General features: G+C 43.4%; 1 protein-coding gene across 8 annotated transcripts in view; it reads left to right on the top strand.

The window, feature by feature from the left end:
- hhip (hedgehog interacting protein) overlaps positions 1 to 25,240 on the top strand; it is a 169,810-nt gene that overhangs the window by 113,673 nt on the left and 30,897 nt on the right. For all 8 annotated transcript variants that reach the window (XR_010964347.1, XR_010964346.1, XM_067992444.1 and 5 more), the window contains exon 12: positions 17,355 to 17,503. Coding sequence is in view for 6 of the 8 variants with exons in the window: in XM_067992444.1 (XP_067848545.1) it covers positions 17,355 to 17,503 (149 nt within the window). In the remaining 2 variants the exon portion in view is untranslated. The remainder of the gene's footprint in view (positions 1 to 17,354; positions 17,504 to 25,240) is intronic.

The following is a 25,240-nucleotide window of genomic DNA, read 5'->3' as shown; positions in this document are numbered from 1 at the left end:
AATGTACTCTGATTGGCGGAATGTGACAAGTTGGTGTTCCCCAGAGATCTGTACTGGGGCCTCAGCTTTTCACCATATATATCAATGACTTGGATGAAGGAACAAAGAGTTGTATATCCAAGTTTGCAGATGACTCTAAATTGGAGGCACAGTAAGTTGTGTAGATGGAAGTAGGAAGTTACAAAGGGACAAAGACAGATTAAGTGAGTGGGCAAAATTGTGGCAGATAGCATTCAATGTGGGGAAGTGTGAGGTAATCCCTTGAGTTTAGAAGGTTGAGGGGTGATCTAATTGAAGTGTTTAAAATGACAAAAGGGTTCGATAGAGTAGATACACAGAAGTTATTTCCTCTGGTGGGAGAATCCAGAACAAGGGGGCACAATCCTAAAATTAGAGCTAGGCCACTAAGTCACTTCTTCACATAAAGAGTAGTAGAACTGTAGAATTCTCAGAACATAAGAAAGAAAGAAATAGGAGCAGGAGTAGGTCACATGGCCCCTCTAGCCTGCTCTGTCATTCAACAAGATCACAACTGATCTTCAGCCTCAACTCCACTTTCCCGCCCGATCCCCATATCTCTTGATTCCCCTAGAATCCAAAAATCTAACTATCTCAGCCTTGAATATATTGAACAACTCAGCATCCACAGCCCACTGGGGTAGAGAATTCCACAGATTCACAACCCTCTGAGTGAAGAAACTCCTCCTCACCTCAGTCTTAAATGGCCAAATAAGAACATAATTCTCTCCTCCAAAAGGCTGTGGATGCTGGGTCAATTGAAATTTTCAAGACTGAGATCGACAGATTTTTATTAGGTAAGGGTATCAAGAGGTATAGATCAAAGGCGGGTATATGGAATTCAGGTACATATCAGGGGTGATCTAGTTGAATGGTGGAACAGGCTCGAGGGACTGAATGTCCTACTCCTGTTCCTATGTTATCATGTCCTTTGTTTCTGTGCAACCAGTTTACTTCTAATTGCTCTTGTACAATTTCCTGCTTCTGTATGATTTTTTTTTACTGATGGTCTGGCCTATAACTTTTCACTGCCAGTCATGCGCTCAGCTCACAGTGCCTCACTACTGATTATACTCGTGGCCCTGCTCTCTGCTGCTTGGCATGGCTCCTCATTAATGGTCACATACTTAGCTTGCCATTGCTAACTATCAGTTATGTTTTCAACTTGTGGCTTCTCACTAATTGTCCTGTATTCTATTGCACTTTGAAAATAAATTGCAAGACTGCAGCAATGATTGCAACAGAATTTGTTACTGATGGTGAGAAACCAGAAGTTGAGAGTATAATTGGTAGCAAGCAAGCATGGACCAAGAGTATAACCAGTAGCAAGAAACTGAACTGAGATAACAGCCATCAATGAAAAACTGGAGTGGAAGTATTGTAACAGAACACATGTTTATTTGCAAGAAACTGTAGGCTGAGACCAGGTGACAGTTTTACTGTTAGTTCATACAATTATGGGGCTTTATGCCAAGTCAGTCATTTTTATATCAACTTACTACCTTGTGGAAAATAGACATCAAGGTGTTGAGGCTTCTTTGGGTGGTGTTACCACCAATTTGCATATTATGCAGTTTTATTGCCAATCTGGTCAGGCCAGTTTAGTCTATTTGTTAATTTTTAGATTTGTCCCTTGGTCTGTACTGCCAGCACAGTACTTGGTAGGTGCTTAAATTGGCTTCACTCCCTCCCTAGATTCAGAAGAGGAAATAAAAATGGCTAGGTTTATCATTCCTGACCTCTATCCAGTAACCTCTGCTGGAAAAGGCAGGTGTGTGGACATCAGGGAAGGACAATTATGTTCAGTTATGATTCACCTAGCAGTCAAAGAGTCTGTCAACCTGATGACCTCAACACTCAACTGACAACTCACTATCTGGATTCACACATGTAGAATAACTACTTGTTTAAGGTACCAGAAGGATGCTAGTGCCTGTGAAATGATATGCAACATGCGCCAGCCTTCAGCAGATGAAGGAGGTTGTTGTGAAAATTGGAAGAATAAAATAAAAATGATCTTCGGTGATTATGAAAACCTATAATATCAGGCATGAGGCAGTAATTTTGCTATCCCATCGCCAATAATCCTACTCTACCCCTACAGTGGTAAACTACCGTCATCATGAGCTTGGAGGAACCAGAGAGCGACCGTTGTCCAATGTAATTTTAAAGCTACTCCTAATCTATTGAGATCAAATTGCAGACTTTTCTTATGCTGATTGCCAACCACCCGCATGGCTCACAGTTCAAGCTCCTAACTTGTGAAGGAAAGTGGTGATTTGACTTTTCCCGTGGTTGATTTGCAACTTCACATACATTTGTGGCAGGGCTGTAAGGCATGTTCAATTAGCAGCTGCAACTGCCCATGCCATGCTGCACTAGCTAGTAGGTCATGCAGATGGGGAGGCTTCAGTAGTGAGGCTGCTCTTCCTCTTTATGCGGCCCTCCATGAATGCAGTTAGGGAGAACAACTATGTTTCCACCCTCCAAAAAGAAAACGAAAATGTCAGTGTCCACTTGTGTATGGAATCACGTGTGGTGGTGATCAGGATTCGGATATGGTTGGGACAAGCAGTATGAGGAAACTAACACTGGCCAGCAGTCCTCGCCCTAAGGTGAGAATAGTCTATAAAGTGGAGGGAAACAGTATTAACTTGTTGTTAATTCAAGCTGGCTGCTGTTAGAGTAGGTTACAGAAACACTTATCAAACAATTGGCAGCATTTGGGTCTGACCGCAGAGTGTTTTGCATCTCAGTTCTGTTTCTCCAGCATTGCATATGGTTGCTTCTACAGTGACCCTTTGGGAAAATAGCTTTCATATATTGTTTTTATGTGACAAACTTTCCTAATCTAAATAGTAGGAAAGCTACAGTATTAGACTATGGTAAATGAAGGAATGGCTAAATACAGACAGGTAAAGTGAGGTATTTGTATTTTTTTTGCTGCAAGTATTTCTGATAGCAGATGATCTGTAATTCATGTGCGAAATATGCTAAATCAGCAAATATAAAATTCAAGAGATTTGGGTAGAAAGAGTGTAGAAGCAGACATCTTACCTCCTGTATCAAGGGTTGTCTTTTCAGTTAGGACTGAGGTTACATTATCGTGTGTTACTGGAGGCTAATTGTTTAACATCAGAACTAGCCCTTACATTAAATTGTTGTAATGCAGAACTTGCTTATTTTCAAAAGAATGAAGAAAACATAGCAAAACAATATGTGATTTCTAATAGTTATCATCTGGATAAATCTGAACAAAGTATAGTCTTGTGAAACAAAGTCATTTTTGCTTTGATTTTTAAGGAGCTAAAATGCAAAATCTTGCTCTAGTAAACGTAACCTCATCCAAAACTCTGCTGCCCGTATCCTAACTCGCACCAAGTCTAGTTCACCCATAACCCTTTGCTTGCTGACCTACATTGGCTCCCAGTCCAACAACACCTCAATTTTAAAATTTTCATCATTGTGTTCAAATCCCTCCATGGCCTTGCCCCTCACTATCTCTGTAACTTCCACTACCTCTACACCCCTTCGAGAAATCTGCGTTCCTCCAATTCTGACCTGTACACCCTCAATTTCCTTCGCCATTCCATTGGCGGCCGTGCCTTCAGCTGTCTAGGTCCTAAGCTCTGGAATTCCCTCTCTAAACCTCTCTGCCACTCTACCTCTCTCTCCTCCTTTAAGACACTCCTTAAAACCTGCCTCTTTGTCGAGGCTTTTGGTAACCTGTACTATTATCTCCTTATGTGACTCAGTGTCAAATTTTGTCTGATAACGCTCCTTTGATATGCTTTGAGATGTTTTGCTGTGTTAAAGGCGCTATATAAATGCAAGTTGTTTTTGGTTAATTGTGAGATGGTATGAGTAAACCACATTAATCCAGTCTCAGTAGTCAAGAAGTTAGTAGTTGAGAAGTCTACATTTCCTTCGATCCAAAGGAACAATCATTATGCAAGTCATATGAGAACAGGGTTGCAGCTAGCTAGATATTTTGATAATGTTGTTATTATGGCAGACAACTAGCAAATCTTTCCACATTAGATTAAGTGATTCAGTTTCTTGGACTGTGTGAGTTATTTTGCACATTGTGCCTGTTACAGTATTTGTATCTGATTTCAACAGACTGGCTTGCCTGACCTTGGTTTTGTGCTCATGTTGCCCAAACTAGCGGGGTGGTCTTGAACAGAAATATCTTGAAGGTTATACTGGGACCTCACATTGCACTGGGCTGACTATGATGGGTTGTAGTGGCGATGTGATGAACATAATGTGCAGTATTGGCTGAATAAGAATGGCTCCTGTATTTTGGCAGTTTACTCAGTCTTTTTTCCCAGTGGATGGCTGGTTGGAGTAATCCCAATAGTGTCTGCCTTTAAAGTATTACTTAAATATACTCTATTGCCAGTAATGTTTTAAAAACATATTTTAAGTTTTATATAATGTTTAGCTATGCACTTTTCCTCATGAATTAATATCATTCTTTGTAAGAAATGACGTACTAAAATTAGCACTATGTTGTGTTTAATTTGGCCAGTGAGCATAACATTGCCACAGATTGCTTATCTCAAATACCCAACCACATGCAGAAACCATTCCCTTAAGAGCTTTAATAATAATTTGTGTGCATTTCAACTTTCCAAACACTTAAACTAACTTTAGAGAACGGTAGTAAATTCCCTTTGCCCTCTCCTATGATAGATGTTACGTTGATAAATTCCCACAGTGACTGTTGACCCAGCTGTTTGGTCAAGTGCTTGTGCAGCAGGTGTTGTTTTCATGGCCACCCGGACAGTAATACAAACTGTTTAGTAGTTGTGCTGACCTCTGAGCTATTACCATCAATGCAAAGCAGACTGGGTATCATTTTTCAAAAGTGTCATAGCTGTTAAAGGCTGTGGGCCAGAAGATGCCGGTACAGTATTAATCTCCTGCTAGTTTCAATCACAGTGTTCTGACATGAAGTAATACATTAATGCATTACTGTTTTAATTTCCTCTTGCTACAGAAATCCAACAGAGGAAAATAACTCCAGTTATTTTTACAAAAGAAAAATCTTACCTAAACAAAATTAATGTTAGTATAATTCTTCAAATTACTTGCAATAATTTTCCTCTGCTGATATTGGGCATCAGTTCAATATTTTCTCAATAAATATTTGATGATTGATGTGACTGCCCTCAGTTGTTGAATTGAGTACAAATGGACCACAAAGTTGGTGGGGTATGCAAACTGGGTGGCACAGTGGTTTAGAAACTAACCTTTCACCTCTGGGACCTGGGTTCAAATGCAGCCTGGACTGATTGGATGAACGTCTGTTTGCTGACTATAAAAGTGCTGCGTAAAATGAATTTGGACAGTGTGAATCTAGTGGGTATAGGCTTATAGTATGAAGCTGTGTTAATTTGGCACTAATTAGGAAATGATGGTGTAGTAGAGGATTGTGACAAATTTTGGGTCTGCCTTAGACATTCTCAGGTACACCAATAAGAGGACCAAGTGCTAGGGAAATTAATAGGGCGAAAGGCTGACAAATCCCCAGGGCCTGATAATCTACATCCCAGAGTACTAAAGGAAGTGGCCCTGGAAATAGTGGATGCATTGGTCATCATCTTCCAAAATTCTATAGACCCTGGAACAGTTCCTACAGATTGGAGGGTGGCAAATGTAACCCCACTATTTAAAAAAGGAGGAAGAGAAAAAACAGGGAATTACAGACCAGTTAGCCTAACATCAGTAGTGGGGAAAATGCTAGAGTTTATTATAAAAGATGTGATAAGAGAACACTTGGAGCGCATTAACGGGATTGGACAAAGTCAACATGGGTTTACATAGGAACAGGAGTAGGCCATTCAGCCCCTCGTGCCTGTTCCGCCATTTGATAAGATCATGGCTGATCTGTGATCGAACTCCATATACCTGCCTTTCGCCCATATCCCTAAATACCTTTGGTTGCCAAAAAGCTATCTATCTCAGATTTAAATTTAGCAATTGAGCTAGTATCGAAGGGCCGATTGGCCTACTCCTGCTCCTATTTCTTATGTTCAATTGCCGTTTGCGGAAGAGAGTTCCAAACTTCTACAGCCCTTTGTGTGTAGAAATGTTTTCTAATTTCGCTCCTGAAAGGTCTGGCTCTAATTTTTAGACTGTGCCCCCTACTTACTAAAATCCCCAACCAGCGGAAATAGTTTCTCTCTATCCACCCGATCTGTTCCCCTTAATATCTTATAAACTTCGATCAGATCACCCCTTAACCTTCTAAACTCTAGAGAATACAACCCCAATTTGTGTAATCTCTCCTCGTAACTTAACCCTTGAAGTCCGGGTATCATTCTAGTAAACCTACGCTGCACTCCCTCCAAGGCCAATATGTCCTTCCGAAGGTGCGGTGCCCAGAACTGCCCACAGTACTCCAGGTGCGGTCCAACCAGGGTTTTGTATATCTGCAGCATAACTTCTGCCCCCTTGTACTCTAGTCCTCTAGATATAAAGGCCAACATTCCATTAGCCTTCTTGATTATTTTCTGCACCTGTTCATGACATTTCAATGATCTATGTACCTGAACCCCTAAGTCCCTTTGGACATCCACTGTTTTTAACTTTTTACCATTTAGAAAGTACCCTGTTCCATCCTTTTTTGATCCAAAGTGGATGACCTCACATTTGTCTACATTGAATTCCATTTGCCACAGTTTTGCCCATTCACCCAATCTATCAACATCACCTTGTAATTTTATGTTTTCATCTACACTGCTTACAATGCCACCAACCTCCATGTCATCGGCAAACTTAGATATGAGACTTTCCATGCCCTCATCTAAGTCGTTAATAAATATTGTGAATAATTGAGGCCCCAAGACAGATCCCTGCGGGACTCCACTAGTCACATCCTGCCAATGTGAGTACCTTCCCATTATCCCTACTCTCTGTCGCCTTTCGCTCAGCCAACTTCCTAACCAAGTGGGTACTTTTCCCTCAATTCCATGGGCTTCTATCTTAGCCAACAGTCTCTTATGTGGGACCTTATCAAATGCCTTCTGGAAGTCCACATAAACAACATCCATTGACATTCCCCTGTCCACCACTTTTGTCACCTCTTCAAAAAATTCAATCAGGTTTGTCAGGCACGACCCACCCTCCACAAATCCATGCTGGCTCTTTCTGACCAACCAAAAATTCTCGAGGTGTTCAGTCACCCTATCCTTAATTATAGACTCCAGCACTTTCCCCACAACAGATGCTAGGCCAACCGGTTTATGAAAGGGAAATCATGCTTAACAAATCTACTGGAGTTTTTTGAGGATGTATCTAGTAGAATAGATAGGGGAGAACCAGTGGATGTGGTGTATTTGGATTTTTAGAAGGCTTTTGATAAGGTCCCACACAAGAGGTTAGTGTGCAAAATTAAGCACATGGGATTGGGGGGAATATACCGGCGTGGATTGAAAATTGGTTGACAGACAGGAGCAGAGAGTAGGAATAAACGGTCTTTTTCCGGGTGGCAAGCAGTGACTAGTGGGGTACCACAGGGATCAGTGCTTGGGCTCCAGCTATTCACAATATATATCAATGATTTGGATGAGAGAACTGAATGTAACATTTCCAAGTTTGCAGACGACACAAAGCTGGGGTGGAATGTGAACTGTGAGGAGGATGCACAGAGGCTCCAATGTGATTTAGACAAGTTGGGTGAGTGGGCAAGAACATGGCAGATGCAGTATAACGTGGATAAATGTGAGGTTATCCACTTTGGTTGTAAAAACAGAAAGGCGGATTATTATGTGAATGGTGATAGATTGGGAAAAGGGGAGGTGCAACGAGACCTGGGTGTCCTTGTACACCAGTCGCTGAAAACGAGCATTCAGGTGCAGCAAGCAGTTAGGAAGGCGAATGGTATGTTGGCCTTCATTGCAAGAGGATTTGAGTGCAGGAGCACGGATATCTTACTGCAGTTATATAGGGCCTTGGTGAGACCACATCTGGAGTATTGTGTGCAGTTTTGGTCTCCTTATCTGAGGAAGGATGTCCTTGCCATGGAGGGAGTGCACCGAAGGTTTACCAGACTGATTCCTGGGATGGCAGGACTGATGTATGATGAGAGGTTGGTCAACTAGGCCTATATTCTTTAGAGTTTAGAAGAATGAGAGGTGATCTCATCGAAACATATAAAATTCTAACAGGACTAGGCAGACTAAATGCAGGGAGGATGTTCCCAAAGGCTGGGGAGTCCAGAACCAGGGGTCACAGTCTCGGGTTACGGGGTATGCCATTTAGAACCGAGATGAGGAGAAATTTCTTCACTCAGAGGGTGGTGAATCTGTGGAATTCTCTACCACAGAAGGCAGTGGAGGCCAAGTCATTAGATGTATTCAAGAAGGAGAGGGATATATTTCTTAATGCTTAAGGGATCAAGGGATATGGGGAAAAAGCGGGAACAGGTACTGAGTTAGATGATTAACCATGATCTTTTTGAATGGCGGAGCAGGCCCGAAGGGCCGAATGGCCTACTCTTGCTCCTATTTTCTATGTTTCTTACATTCAGGAATATGCCTGTACTAAACAATATCTAATTATACAATTTCATAACCTGGGGTTGTAACAATTGCGCTCCCTTGTGATCCGAATCATATATTGTATCTTTCGCACATGCCCTCATGTTTCTTCAATGTTTCAGAAGGTGAACTGAAACATTTAATGAGACATGGCCATATACAAATAGTTAAGTCATATTGTTTTACAGCAAGTTTTTAAAAAATAGCTGTAATCAGATCTCGCCTTGATTCTACTAACTATAGAACCCTCCTTGAGAACAAGAAAAATAATAAGCAATGTGCCACACTATCTCTGTTAAATGGCTCACTTAATTTTTCCTAATTATCCTCCTGATCCTGACCAGCTCTGGGTTTGAGGAGCACAAATTTCCCCTCAGGAAGCCAGGCTTCCTCCCCAGATCTGTCTAGCTGGTTGCCTGATTGCCTATGTGTCTTTTTATCCTTTTTCAATGGGAGGGCTGATCCTCTTGCTCCTTTCCCAATCAGTGATTCGCCAGTAGACCTTTCGGTAAAACTGGCTATCACTTTATCTTCATTGGGGTGTGGGTTTAAAGAAAACTTCTCCTTCTATTTTCAAAATAAATAAAGGACATTCTGTGTATCGGGCCTGGGATGAGACAATTGAACTTCATTGCATCTGTTTTAAATAGACTGATGTGGAGATTCCATAAACTGGCTCATCTCGCTTTAATATACATCTTCCATGCCTGTGGCCTGCGGATTTTTTTTAGACCTGGGTGAATCCACTTTGTTTTAAAACATGACTCTTAAACATAATGTATTCCCAAATACTTTTCTGTTAAGGAAAAGAATGATCAAAAAATCCTGAAACATGAAACACCATGTACCCCCCAGCCCACCACTGTTAAGGTGCCTTGTTTCTAAACTCAATATCTGTACATCTGTAGTCATCCACATTCCCTAAAATGCAGGCATCATTGCTCATTATATAATGGTAGCCTATCACCAGGTTGCCATGTAAAAGAGCAGCCAATGTCTCGCAACCCTCTTACTTGCGTCCCATTCACCGTAACTAGATAAAGGCAAGAGTCAATTTATCTGTGTTGGCGGCCACCACGTAACTGTCTGTTTCATACTTCCTTCTTTAAGAAAACAGCTGTCCCAAAGAGATTGCAATTATTCTGGACCTGCTAGCAGTCCGAGGTTTAAAGATGCTACCAGCGGAGCACCAAATGGCTCAGTGATGCAGCACACTGCCCTGTCTGAACACACGCGCGCACACACACACACACACATACACACACGCATCAATCTCCCACGCGGGTGGAAAATAATTGGACATGGTCTGAGATAGGACTGCAAAGATGAGGATGTGACTAGGGCACAGTGGGATGGTATAGCAGGAGGGGGAACATAGAGCTGAGTGGAGTAGGGGTTGGCTAGCTGAAGAAAGAGGAAGGTAGAGCAGGGTTATGTCTGATATTCCCTGGGAAATGCATTGTGGCTAATGTTAAGTACTGAAGTTAGAATTGACATAAAAGGCTTGAATTCAATTCATTGAGGGCGATATAATATTCGGTAGCGTACCGTTACATTGACAGTGATATTTACAGGTGCAATACCATTAAAATGTTGCAGCCACCATTTTTAATTTTGTAATGTATAGCATGTATTTGTGTGTATAAAAATATACGTTGACATTTTTGAAATGCATGAACTCTCTATCATACTGCCTTGCCTTTAGCCACTCTAGCAACATCAGTGATTTAACTCTTCACTACATATCTAGTATGTAGAGTACTTTAATGGAGTTGGTACCTCTGGATCGACTCCCATGCTGGTCTGAAGTTGTAGTCCCCATTGCAATTAGTTGAGAAGGTGTGGGATCCATGGGTCTTCACCCCTTTCTTTTAAAACTGTTGTTATCACTCCCCTACTCGAAACAAAAACATCATCTACCACCCCCATCTAGAACCTTCCTTTCCTCTCTAAATTCCTTGCACGTGTTGTTGCCTCTCAGCTCTGTGCCCATCTCTCCTGCAACTCCATGTTTAAATTCCTCCATTCTGGCTGCTGCCCCTCCCACAGCATTGAAACAGCAATAACCACCTCTCTTAACCCTTCCACTGCCTCTCTGCCTGTCCAACATCCAGTCTTGGATGACCGTTAACTTCCTTAAGCTAAATATTGGAAAGACCAAAGACATCATCATCAGTCTCCGCTACAAATTCTGCTCCCTCACCACTGACTCCATCCCCTTCTCTGGCACTGTCACAGGCTGCCACAGACTGTTCACAACCTCAGCATCCTCTTTGAGTTGAGTTTCCAGCCATGTACCTTCTCCATCACAAAGACCACCTAGTTCTTCATATCATTAGCCACCTCCGGTGCTTCCTCAGCCCATTTGCTGCTAATACCCATGGTTTCATCACATCCAGACTTTCTTACTCCAGTTTCTTCTAGCCAGCCTTCCATTTTCTACCCTCCATAAACTTCAACTTATCCGAAACTCTGTTGCTCAAATCTTATTCCGCACCAAGAACCGTTTGTTCACCACCCTTGTCCTCGGTGATCTGCACTGACTCCTGATCCTCCAATGACTCAAATTTAAAATCCTTGTCCTATCTTCGTGGCCTCACCCTTCTCTATCCCTTGCTAAAAGTAGCAACAGAAGATGATAAGACCGTAAAGAGTGCAAACAAAGTACCGGGGTTCATTTCTAGAGGAATAAAATACAAAAGCAGGGCAATAATGTTACATTTATATAGAACCTTGGTTAGGCCACACTTGGAGTACTGTGTGCAGTTCTGGTCTCCATATTACAAAAAGCACTGTAGAAAGTGCAGAAAAGATATATAAAAATATTACCATAATTGAGAGGATGAAACTATCAGTACAAATTTGGCAGGGTGAGGCTCTTCACTCTGGAAAAGAAAAGACTAAAAGGAGACCTGATAGAAGTTTTTAAAATTATGACGAGGTTCGATAGTGTGGATGTGGAGAAACTGTTTTTATTTGTGGGTGAGTCCAGAATGTGGTGGCATAAATATAAGATATCAAATACATAATTTAGGAGGAATTTCTTTACACGGAGTGGTGAGAATGTGGAACTCACTGCCATGTGGAGCAGTTGAAGCAGATAGCAGTGATGCATTTAAGAGGAGAATTGCTGCACACATGAGGGAGAAGGGAATAGAGTGATACGGAAACAGTGTGGAAAGATATAATTTGAGAGGGAGGAGGCTCATGTGGAGTACAAATAAAGGCATACACCAGTTGGACTGAATGGCCTGTTTCTATGCTGTAGATTCTACGTGTTAACTGACCTCTGAATCAATGTTAGGTCAATATTTAAAGCATAAAAATGAATCCAAACAAGTTCTACTGAATGAGGATACTGTCAGTGGCCCCAGAGCCTGACAGTGCCCAGACAAACAAATTCATTTATAGCACTGTAAGGGTTAATATAGTAAACTGCAATGGCCCTGTAAAAGTAAAGATTTTGGTCGGTTCTGGTGGCTATTCTGGATTCTGTGGTGGTAGAAAGGGAAGCACAAAGCAAAAAGTACAGAACCATATATCTATGATTTTATTGTCTAAATAAATGAAAAACAACTTCATCCTGTAATGCCTATGATAGAAGTTATTCTGTGTATCTTTAAAAAATGTTGTGGTTATTATGTGGTACTAACATTGGATTTCATCTGGTCTGAAGAGTAACTGCCCTTTTTTTGTACCTTTCCATAAATGGTGTTCATAGAAAAATCAGGAAATCCATCTTAAAGATTCCCCAGTTCTTTTCCAGCCAAGACCTGTCACTTTGCATAATGTAAACACTAACCTTCCAGCATTGCCACAGCTGGGGAAGTAAAATGCCAACCCGCTTGTCACGGGAACCAATCAATTTCTTCCAGCTTCAGTCTTGAAAACATACTAATAGCATTAAAGGAAACAAACATATTGCATTATGATTATTTTTAAATGACTTGCAAAAAATATTTTTAAAATTCTATCTCTAACGCTTCTACAAAATAACTTGAGGAGAAAGATTCCCACTGCCACCAATAGTGCAAACTGCTATTACAGCTCAAATATGCACACCTACAATACATGATACAGCCAGCAGAGAGCTGCATGATAGAACCGCAAAAATATAATGCTTCATAAATACCTCAGCGCCCAAGATCAGATCTTTAAATTCAACACACCAAAGCACCTGAGTGTATGCGGCTCCATGGCTTAACAAAGCTAAAGGTGCATGCGAGTTATGCTACCCAGTATCATTTAATGGAAGTAGTGACGCAAACCATAAAGGCCCTAAATTTCATTGGGGCCTGAGATGGACTGCCAGCATAACTGGGACAAGCAAGGGCACACGGGAATGGGAAATGCGGCGTAACATGTTAACACCAGGACTCCACCGTGAAGGAACAGCTGTGGGGATTTCCTGTTGGTGGCAGGGGCAGGTGGTAATTGCATCCACACCCATGCAGCCTGACATATTAAAAAGGAGGCAGGAGCAATGGAATAATGTAATCCACCCGAATTTCCACTAGTCCCTCCTCTTGAGCCCCCAAAGCACTGTCTGCTGGCAAAGTACAAGCGTGTAGTACATTTGTGCAGCGGAAGTAGAGCCCACCACCATACAAATGTATGTTCCAGGCCATTTTGATCGTCTAGAATACTCCAAGGCCAAAGTTTTGGCCACCGTGAAACTTATAAAGAGGGCCAATCTCAAATTTTTGCGGTTGTTTACAGCCACAAGCGGCTGGCAAGCACTACATTTTGCTGCCGCATTCTCTAGCGTGTGCCAAAGATACTCCAATAGTGATGTAGCACACCCCACCTCTATGCAAATGGTCTGATTCCAGAAAGTCATGACAGTTACCCTCTCTCCATTTCTTCTTGTTAAACACTTTTAGGCTTCCTTTATTTTCTTTTCTCAGGGAGGCCAGTATGGAGTAGGAGAAGATTGGGGTGAAATTCAACTTCCCTGAAAGTGCAAAACAGGCAGTAGTGGATAGGCCGCCAGTTATACTCCCAGTCTGATTTTCCTTTCCATTGACTTCAATGTTAAGGAAAATTGGGCGAGGTGTATTACAGGCAGCCGATGCACTACTATACATTTTGTGTCTCCGACTAAGTTAAATTTCACACCCTACGGGCTCAATTTTGAAATGGTGGCAGGTTGGCAGCGGGGGGCGGTGAAGGTGCGTGTGGCAAACCCGAATTTAAAAAAACTTACCTTTTCGACGCGATCGCGATGTAATTGATGGTGATTAAAGTTCTTTCCGGTTTCCAGGTTTCGTGCCCAGCAGCCAGCCTGATTAACAAGCTGGCTGCCGACAGGAGCTGCAACGCCGGTGGGGGGGTGGAGGGGAGAGAAGAGAAAGAGAGAGAGCGAGATGTCGTCCGGCGCTGGAACAGAGAGTGGAGGACGCTGAAGATGGGGGTGGGGGGGGATAGTGGAAGATCGGGGGGAGGAGAGTGGAAGATCGGGGTGGGGAGGAGAGTGGAAGATCGGGGGGAGATCAGAGAGGGACATGGGGGGGAGGGGGAAGAGAGGGCGAGATCGGAGAGAGGGACATTGGAGAGGGAGTCATCGGAGCAGGGTGGAAAAGTAGGTTTATTTTGTTTTTTAAACTTTGTGCAATGGTTTTTTAATTTAATTTATAGGAACATAGGAATTTATTCTGTTTATTTTTGCCTGATCCAGCCCTTCATGCCTGGCTTCACCAGGCGTGAATCGGAAGCCGCCCAGGTAAGTTTAAAATCGTTTCAACTATCTACTACATCAGAAATAAAGTACCTTAAGTACCTCAATGAGGTATATTTGGTTCTTTAACTATCATCCGGCGGGACTTCCGGAGTCGTGAAGCGCACACGCACACAGGTGCGTCTGTGGAGAACCCAGAAGTCGGCGGGTTGGAGCCATCTTCTGAACCTGCTCAGGATTTTCGCAGCCCCAATGCACCCGCAATTTGGTTTTAAAATTGAGCCCTATATGTCTGTGGGGGAACAGTTACGATTTGAGCTCTTTCCTGATAATTTCTACTCGTGCTCCACACAAACATCAGTTTCCTTAATCAAGCACATGCATCCTAAGAATGAAACTTGATGATAAGCGCAAAATAGCATGCCAGGGGCAAACAGTTAACCCTTCTACTGTTGATATGTACATTGAAACTAGTTTGGGTTACCTCAGTAAATCTTTACCTCTCCAAAATCACTGGAAAATAACATACTGACAGACCATTTGATTCAGGCTGAAAACCACTATTTAGTTTTTACTAAAAGAAAGAAACAGCATAAAAGCAACATTCATCAATCAGCAAAGTGTACACTTCTGGAATACTTGATTTCTCACCAATACTCTGCTGCAGAGGACAAGTGAGGTATTTTATACTGGGTATTAGGGAGACATTGGGGTCCTTGAGAAAGTGTCAGATATGGACATGATGGAAGAAATCCTGTGGAGCAATGAGAAAACTGTTCATAAGCTGCTGGAAGGGTATGACCAATAAAATATTATTTGAAGAGCTCCTCCATTGAGGTCTGCTTAGAGAAGATGTGTTGTATGGAATAACAAATTGTCATGCTTTAATGGTGTCGGGTCAAAAGGCACTACTTGAGGTGTATTCACTTCTTAACATTAGTGTCAGTTTATATTAGCAAAAAATTCAGCAGATTCACTTTTTGTTTTAAAAAAAAATGTTGAGATTAGCCTGAAAACAAATGATAGAAAGTGAGTGAGTGTGTGTGCTGCAAAGATATTCCCTTGGCTAATACCAAACTATTTATCTGTAAAGCTACCATCATCCTCTTTTACATTACATCCACTCGAGTTACCTTCTCCTTTAAAGTCAAGTACTACTGTAAAATTATTTTAAAAATAAAACAAAAGGAAATTCATTACATTAAATTTACAATACGGAGGATGGCAAGTAGCCAAAAAAGTGCATGGAAAATTCAAAAGGAGATGCCTTACTAAAGCATCTATCCTGACATTGGTTTCTGGCACAAGTACTCAGACTTACTGGCAGCGATTCAGCTTGTTGCCAGAAGCTTCAAACAAATTCTCCTTTAGTCCAAACACTTCCATTAGTTAATGCATTTGTAGCCAATAAGCTGTATCACTGCCAATAAGTTTAGGTACTACTGGTTCAGTAGTATCATGGCAGATACATTAGTAAACCGATTTTCACTTTCATATTTTCCATACCTTTCAGGGCTGTTATCATTACTGCTTGTCTTTTACCCATCCATACTTTATCACATGTATTTTTTGTAATAAATATGTTTAAAGAGCCAAAACTTCATCAAATGAAGTCTTTGGCAAATATTTTTGCTTAGGCAGGATGACAAGCAAGAAGATTTGTACGTTGTCACCGTGGTTATGATCTCCTGCACAGCTAATGCATTCTAATGCAATTTACATCATTGTGCACCAAAAAAGAAATAAATATGGATTTTTTTCATGAAGATGGTGCCCTTTAAAGTATACCCTTATTAATTTTTAAAATTCAGAAATGAAACTTTTAAAGATTTGATTGATTATAATCTTTGCAAAATTATTTAAACTTTCCTTCTCCATCTACCATTTGATCTACCAATTGGAAGTGGTGTTAATTCCTGAAAGTACTGGTATAAAGGTTAAACTAAATATCTATGATTAACTTTGAGATTACCAGCTAAGGGCTGCCTAGTCTGTAGGTAATGTAATGTGTTGAAACACCAATTAGCTGTAATGATAATTGAAAGGGAGAACAGCCCTAATTGAATACAAAATAAAAGGCCAGTTATGGATAAAGAGAGCTTTTATATATCCCCAGTTGTTTAGAACGTCCTGTAGCCATATCTTCCATGTGAACTATTCACATTTTGAAAACTGAGGTTCAACTATATTCTCTGGCTTGGGTGTAGCTCTGTCATTGTTGACAGAAATGTTCGGTGGCATGTCCTTCCTGTTCTGAGGATAAGCAATAAAATCTTTGACGATTTTGAGGGAACCAAAGTTGAATTTTCCTCTCTAGGTCCAACGGAAGCTCTGTTTATGGGATTCCGCCAAGCTTCTGCCAACAGTGCAGGAGAAGCCATGAGGACATTTCCAGCATATGTCTTCCACAGGCTACTTGACTAAATGACTTATTGGCTCAAAATTTCCTTGGAGCTGTTCCTGCTCTGCCACAGTAGCTTCACCAGAAATGCAGCGGAAACCCAATTTGCGCACATAAACATGGTTTCCACTGCACTTCCGATGAAGTTGCATAGCTCTAAGGAATTCCGGGCCATTGTTCACAACTATTACACACCACATTTGTTCATTTTTTTTTGCTTAAAGCCACCTTTTTTCATCATCAGTCTGTTTTATAAAGTTATGGTTCGATGATTTTTTTTCAATTCCTGAAGTATAAGCACCAGAGTTAATTCATTAAATGTAAGTAGTAATAGATATCGAGTAAAAGTGTAACCCCTAGAAATTACGGTGCATGAAATTACATCAAAGGAGCCATTGAAGCATTTGAAATAAATGGGTTAAACCCTCTGTTAAACCCTTTAGCAGACAAAATAATGTCATACAAATGCAATGTGCCCATTTGTGAATGTTGAACAATGTCATTTCTAGGCTCTGATGTTTTCTATTTTAATTAGCAGTTTTTGTCATTAAAATAAAATGTTATACTTAGGAGATAGTGAGCAAGCTATTGTTTGATCTGAGTGATTGAAATGGCTCTGTTGCTAAAATCTGACAAACCAGCAGAGATTTGACGTAACTCACTTTTCAGCCAAATAACAAGCATTTGGCATTTCTTTATTTTAAAATAGAGCTTTGGTTCCAGAAGAATGTAAGAGATCAGTGCAGCCTCCACAGCCAGTAGTATCAGATTGCTCACGCCAGTGTAGGAATGGACATTGCACACCAACAGGAAAATGCTGCTGTAATCCAGGCTGGGAGGGAGAGTTCTGCAGAGTGGGTAAGTAGTCTTTCTTGTATTTTTAAGGAAATCAGAAAAGATCATGTACTATAAGTGGCATAGAACAATACTACAAAGCAATATTTTATTCCATCTCAATTTGTAAGTAAGAATTACATTGGCTGAATTATTCCTATTCTACAATATTACTACATCATTCATTCAAACTCAGTATTTATATTTGTTTAAATGTGCTAGCCAGTGGTAGAACAGTGACAAAACAGAACTGATTTGCACACTTGGCTTTCTTCTTCACGTATCTTAAATAATAGGAGAAAACATGAGTGATACCTGTCCCTTGAGAGTTTCTTCCAGCACTACGTGACACTTCCATAGAGTTTCTGTAGTGAGCCTACGCGATCATCTCAGTTCTTAGCATCATGCTCCTCCCATAAAGCAGCAAATAAATATCTGTCAGATTTTAGTCAGTGGGCTTAAATTTTATTTCATAGAAGAAAGTTTTATAGTCTACCTCTGTTTAACATAAAAATCAAAATCAAATTATTTTATTTAGCAAAAATATGTGTGACTGAGGCCTTCCTTCAGATAATCGAGTTCTCAGAATTTCCAAGGAAGGTTCAAAAAAAAGGAGGCTGGAATTTTCAGGGAAATGGAAGCAGCAAATCCCTTCATAGCAAAATTAAAGGAACATACCAAATTACTGTGCTGTTTTCTCCTCCTATACTCATTCCCTCAAGGGGAAAAAGTAGTCTAAAGGTATTGAAAGAAGGGGCATTCAGCCAAAATTTTCTACTTCAGGTTTCCATTGACATTTTAGTTTAACAACAAAGATAGCATTGGGCGAACAAATGAACAAATCCAAACGTGAAGAATGTGTATGATTTCAATCCAAACTTTTTTTTATTCGTTCACGGGATGTGGGCGTCGCTGGCAAGGCCGGCATTTATTGCCCATCCCTAATTGCCCTCGAGAAGGTGGTGGTGAGCCGCCTTCTTGAACCGCTGCAGTCCGTGTGGTGACGGTTCTCCCACAGTGCTGTTAGAAAGGGAGTTCCAGGATTTTGACCCAGCGACAATGAAGGAACGGCGATATATTTCCAAGTCGGGATGGTGTGTGACTTGGAGGGGAACGTGCAGGTGGTGTTGTTCCCATGCGCCTGCTGCTCTTGTCCTTCTAGGTGGTAGAGGTCGCGGGTTTGGAAGGTGCTGTCGAAGAAGCCTTGGCGAGTTGCTGCAGTGCATCCTGTGGATGGTGCACACTGCAGCCACAGTGCGCCGGTGGTGAAGGGAGTGAATGTTTAGGGTGGTGGATGGGGTGCCAATCAAGCGGGCTGCTTTATCTTGGATGGTGTCGAGCTTCTTGAGTGTTGTTGGAGCTGCACTCATCCAGGCAAGTGGAGAGTATTCCATCACACTCCTGACTTGTGCCTTGTAGATGGTGGAAAGGCTTTGGGGAGTCAGGAGGTGAGTCACTCGCCGCAGAATACCCAGCCTCTGATCTGCTCTCGTAGCCACAGTATTTATATGGCTGGTCCAGTTAAGTTTCTGGTCAATGGTGACCCCCAGGATGTTGATGGTGGGGGATTCGGCGATGGTAATGCCGTTGAATGTCAAGAGGAGGTGGTTAGACTCTCTCTTGTTGGAGATGGTCATTGCCTGGCACTTATCTGGCGCGAATGTTACTTGCCACTTATGAGCCCAAGCCTGGATGTTGTCCAGGTCTTGCTGCATGCAGGCTCGGACTGCTTCATTATCTGAGGGGTTGCGAATGGAACTGAACACTGTGCAGTCATCAGCGAACATCCCCATTTCTGACCTTATGATGGAGGGAAGGTCATTGATGAAGCAGCTGAAGATGGTTGGGCCTCGGACACTGCCCTGAGGAACTCCTGCAGCAATGCCCTGGGGCTGAGATGATTGGCCTCCAACAACCACTACCATCTTCCTTTGTGCTAGGTATGACTCCAGCCACTGGAGAGTTTTCCCCCTGATTCCCATTGACTTCAATTTTACTAGGGCTCCTTGGTGCCACACTCGGTCAAATGCTGCCTTGATGTCAAGGGCAGTCACTCTCACCTCACCTCTGGAATTCAGTTCTTTTGTCCATGTTTGGACCAAGGCTGTAATGAGGTCTGGAGCTGAGTGGTCCTGGCGGAACCCAAACTGAGCATCGGTGAGCAGGTTATTGGTGAGTAAGTGCCGCTTGATAGCACTGTCGACTGGGTAAGTAGTGGGGGTCGTCTAAAGGAGACAGTTCTATAACAGACACATACTCTGCCTAGACATCAGTGCAGGTGAGTCTTACACCTATGTTGGTGCACCAGTGACAACAATCTGTCAAGTTCAATTTGCTGGGTTACGATTCCCCATTGAGTGCACTAGGATGATAAATCACTCTTTCTATTGTTGAAGGGCATGAGGATCAAGGCAGCTGTCTTATCATGTTACTACAGCATCAGAACACACAAAACAGCTCCTCGGTTAGGATGATTCCTCATGCACTGAGGTGATCTCTTGTAAAAACAGCTGCTGTAAATACCCCTCTCCCTCACCATAAATATTTCTTGCAAAATATTCATAAAGTTATGGGAACCGTATGGATCAAATTCCTAAATATCTCAGAAAAAAGCGAAGAGATTTTATTCTGTAAAGAGTCTCCACCTATATTCAGCAATACATGGTAGTAAAGCTGGAAAAGACCCATCTGGAACTTTCCCAGGACATCCCCTTAAAATTGCCTCAAGGCTAGTGTGTGCCAGAAGAATTTGTCTTAAGCATGTTAAGGCATTTTTGTGGTTGGACCTCTAAATTATAATCAGAGTCCACCTGAAAGTTTTGTAACTGATGCCAGCAGCCATATCATATCAGATACTAGGATTTTCAGAAACCGAATGGGTTAGCATCATGGTCACCTAAACAATATAATTCATCTGAAATGTTTTAGGTGAAAAGATGGTTCCTGGGCTGGGCAGATCTCTGATCATAGAATCATAGGCCTAGAAATTCAGCCGCACAGTGGCTGATTTTTGGGCACGAACAGGTCTACTATGCCCCCAATATGGCGGGCAAGAAGCGTGTGCACATTTCTGGCCAGAGGTGCGCTGGCCGCCATATTGGAAAAGCACAAAATATCGTTGTGCAGTGCCCACGCCTGAAACAGGTGTTGGTCGTTTTGCATATGGGGCCTAACGCCTGTTTGAGGCCCCCACTGCAAGATGGATTTTTCCTAAGGAAGCCAGCACCTGCGGCACTCAGAAAAATCAGGCCTTGGGACTTCCTGTTAGGCCGCAACCAACAAGGAAGGTTTTTGAAATAAAATTACCAGAATGAGGAGCCATGAGGGGCAGGAGAATGCAAACCGCAGTCGCTCCCCTCCTCCTGCCCTGCCTCCAATCCCTCCCCCTTTCTCTTCCCCCCCCCCCCCCCCCCCCCAGCCTCCAATCACTTCCCCCCCTCCTTGCCTCCGATCTCTCTACCTCTCTCCCTGCCCTCCTCCACCACCTGGCCTCCGATCTCTCTATCTCTCTCTCCCTCCCTGTCCTCCGAACTCTCTCTCTCCCCCCACCCTGCTCCAGCAACCTACCCTACCCGGGCCTCACTTGCCTGAGGCCCGCTGCGACGCTAACGGCGACCCAGTCTTCATTTACTCTTTGTTGGTGGCCTCTTCATGCCTCGCTGGCTCGATGGAAATGAGACTCGAGGCCCAATATTAGGAGTGCCTCAAGCTTCACCATTCAGACGCAGGCATTGTACCCTGCGTGCCAAAATTTCAGGCCATAGAATCAGACAGCACAGAAGTGCCTGTGCCTGAAGGATGATCCAATCGGTCCCACTCCTTTGCTCTTTCCCCATGGCCCTGTAAATTTTTCCTTTTCAAGTACATATCCAATTCCCTTTTGAAAGTTACTATTGAATCTGCTTCCGCCATCCTTTCAGGCAATGTATGAGCACCTCTCCTTTGCAACTCCTTTGCCATTTCCCCCCCTCCGCCCCGTCTCCTCTCCTCCACCACTTAAGATTTCCTGCCCCTAATAGTGGATTTAATTTTTGCTTAATCGATAAGTTTAAGCTACAAGTTTAAAGCTATCTATGCAGAGCACATTGCCCATCCCCTGACCCAGCTTGCTCTGTGCTTTTACTGTGCTGTTTCCAATAGCTACGACTCTGCTCACATTTGGTTTCCTGGACTCCTCTGCCATTAGGGCTGTGCTGCTCTGCTGGACTACAATCTATCAAGGAGCCCTAGTGAAATTGAAGTTATTGGGGAACAGGGGGAAAATTCTCCAGTGGCTGGCTCATACCTGGCACAAAGGAAGATGGTAGTGGTTGTTGGAGACCAATCATTTGAGCCACAGGACATCGTTTGCAGGAGTTCCTCAGAGCATTGTCCTAGGCCCAACTATTTTCAGCTGCTTCACCAATGACCTTCCCTCCAGGTCAGAAGTGGAGTAGTCCTTGATGATTACAGTGTTCAGCTCCATTCGCAATCCCTCAGATAATGAAGCAGTCCGTGCCCGCGTGCAGCAAGACCTGGACAACATCCAGGCTTGGGCTGATAAGTAGCAAGTAACATTCGTGCCACGCAAGTGTCAGACAATGACCATCTCCAACAAGAGAGAGTCTAATCACCTCCCCTTGACATTCAATGGCATTACCATTGCTGAGTCCCCCACCATCAACATCCTGGGGGTCACCATTTACCAGAAACTGAACTGGACCAGTCACGTAAACACTGTGGCTACTGGAACAGGTAGGTCAAAGGCTGGGTATCCTGTGGTGAGTAGCTCACCTCCTGACTCGCCAGAACCTCTCTACCAGCTACAAGGCACAAGTAAAGAGAGTGATGGAATGCTCGCCACTTGCCTAGATGGGAGCAGCTCCAAAAATACTCAAGAAGCTCGACACTATCCAGGATAAAGCAGTCAGCTTGATCGGCAGCCCATCCACCACCTTAAACATCCACTGCCTCTACCATCGGCGTACCATGGCCGCATTGTGTACTTTCTATAGGATGTACTGCAGCAAACCGCCAAAGTTTCTTCAGCAGCACCTCCCAAACCCAAGACTTCTACCACCTAGAAGGACAAGGGCAGCAAGTGAATGGGAATACCATCAATTCCAAGTTCCCCACCTAAGTCACACACTATCCTGACTTGTGTATATATATCGCCGTCTCTTCATTGTTGCTGGGTCAAAATCCTGGAACTCCCGACCCAACAGTGGGAGTAACTTCACCACACAGACTGCAGCAGTTCAAGAAGGTGGTCCACATCCACCTTCTCAAGGGCAGCAAATGCCGGCCTTGCAAATGACATCCACCTCCCAAGAATGAATTTTTAAAAACCTTCGTCTTGGCTGCTGTGACTCTGCCCCTCAATCGCTTCAAATTTAAGGTACTTTGTTCCAGTTTACAATGTCCATCCCCCACATACTGCTGTTACCTGCTGAGCTTTAGAACTGTACTTCAGTGTACTACTGTCTTCTCAGCTTTGCTCTGCTGCTGTGTTGGGTCCTGGACAGATATCCACCATTTTTTTTTATTCGTTCATGGGATGTGGGCATCGCAGGCGAGACCAGCATTTATTGCCCATCCCTAATTGCCCTTGAGAAGGTGGTAGTGAGCCGCCTTCTTGAACTGCTGCAGTCCGTGTGGTGAAGGTCTCCCACAGTGCTGTTAGGAAGGGAGTTCCAGGATTTTGACCCAGTGACGATGAAGGAACGGCGATATATTTCCAAGTCGGGATGGTTTGTGACTTGGAGGGGAACATGCAGGTGATGTTGTTCCCATGTGCCTGCTGCTCTTGTCCTTCTAGGTGGTAGAGTTCACGGGTTTGGGAGGTGCTATCGAAGAAGCCTTGGCGAGTTGCTGCAGTGCATCCTGTAGATGGTACACACTGCAGCCACAGTGCGCCGGTGGCGAAGGGAGTGAATGTTTAGGGTGGTGGATGGGGTGCCAATCAAGCGGGCTGTTTTGTCCTGGATGGTGTCAAGCTTCTTGAGTGTTGTTGGAGCTGCACTCATCCAGGCAAATGGAGAGTATTCCATCACACTTCTGACATGTGCCTTGTTGATGGTGTAAAGGCTTTGGGGAGTCAGCAGGTGAGTCTCTCGCCGCAGAATACTCAGCCTCTGACCTGCTCTTGTAGCCACATTATTTATATGGCTGGTCCAGTTAAGTCTCTGGTCAGTGGTGACCCCCAGGATATTGTTGGTGGGGGATTCGGCGATGGTAATGCCATTGAATGTCAAGGGGAGGTGGTTAGACAGTGCCTGGCACTTGTCTGGCGCGAATGTTACTTGCCACCTATCAGCCCAAGACTGGATGTTGTCCAGGTCTTGCTGCATGCGGGCACGGACTGCTTCATTATCTGAGGGGTTCCAAATGGAACTGAACACTGTGCATTCATCAGCGAACATCCCCATTTCTGACCTTATGATGAAGGGAAGTTAATTGATGAAGTAGCTGAAGATGGTTGGGCTTAGGACACTGCCCTGAGGAACCCCTGCAGCAATGTCCTGGGGCTGAGATGTTTGGCCTCCAACAACCATTACCATCTTCCTTTGTGCTAGGTATGACTTCAGCCACTGGAAAGATTTCCCCCTGATTCCCGTTGACTTCATTTTACCAGGGCTCCTTGGTGCCACACTCAGTCAAATGCTGGCTTGATGTCAAGGGCAGTCACTCTCACCTCACCTCTGGAATTCAGCTCTCTTGTCCATGTTTGGACCAAGGCTGTAATGAGGTCTGGAGACGAGTGGTCCTGGCGGAACCCAAACTGAGCATCGGTGAGCAGGTTATTGATGAGTAAGTGCTGCTTGATAACATTGTCGACAACACCTTCCATCACTTTGCTGATGATTGAGAGTAGACTGATGGGGCGGTAATTGGCCGGATTGGATTTGTCCTGCTTTTTGTGGACAGGACATACCTGGGTAATTTTCCACATTGTCAGGCAGATGCCAGTGTTGTAGCTGTACTGGAATAGCTTGGCGAGTGGTGCAGCTAGTTCTGGAGCACAAGTCTTCAGCACTACAGCCGGGATGTTGTCGGGGCCTATAGCCTTTGCTGTGTCCAGTGCACTCAGCCGTTTCTTGATATCATGTGGAGTGAATCAAATTGGCTGAAGACTGGCTTCTGTGATAGTGAGGATATCAGGATGAGGCCGAGATGTATTATCCACTCGGCACTTCTGACTGAAGATGGTTGCAAACACTTCAGCCTTGTCTTTTGCACTCACATGCTGGACTCCGCCATCATTGAGGATGGGATGTTTACAGAGCCTCCTCCTCCTGTTAGTTGTTTAATTGTCCACCACCATTCACAACTGGATGTGGCAGGACTGCAGAGCTTTGATCTGATCCGTTGGTTGTGGAATCGCTTAGCTCTGTCTGTAGCATGTTGCTTCCGCTGTTTAGCATGCATGTAGTCCTGAGTTGTAGCTTCACCAGGTTGCCACGTCATTTTTAGGTACACCTGGTGCTGCTCCTCTACACTCCTCATTGAACCAGGGTTGATCCCCTGGCTTGTTGGTAATGGTAAAGTGAGGAATATGCTGGGCCATGAGGTTACAGATTGTGCTTGAATACAATTCCGCTGCTGCTGATGGCCCACAGCGCCTCATGGATGTCCAGTTTTGAGCTGCTAGATCTGTTCTGAATCTATCCCATTTAGCACAGTGATAGTGCCACACAACACGTTGGATGGTGTCGTCAGTGCGAAGACGGGACTTTGTCTCCATGAGGACTGTGCGGTGGTCACTCCTATCAATACCGTCAT

Source organism: Heptranchias perlo, chromosome 1 (genome assembly GCF_035084215.1).
Source record: "Heptranchias perlo isolate sHepPer1 chromosome 1, sHepPer1.hap1, whole genome shotgun sequence".
NCBI classification, from domain to species: Eukaryota; Metazoa; Chordata; class Chondrichthyes; order Hexanchiformes; family Hexanchidae; genus Heptranchias; species Heptranchias perlo.
The sequence above is the reverse complement of the archived record's forward strand: the minus strand, read 5'-3'. Positions and strand labels throughout refer to the sequence as shown.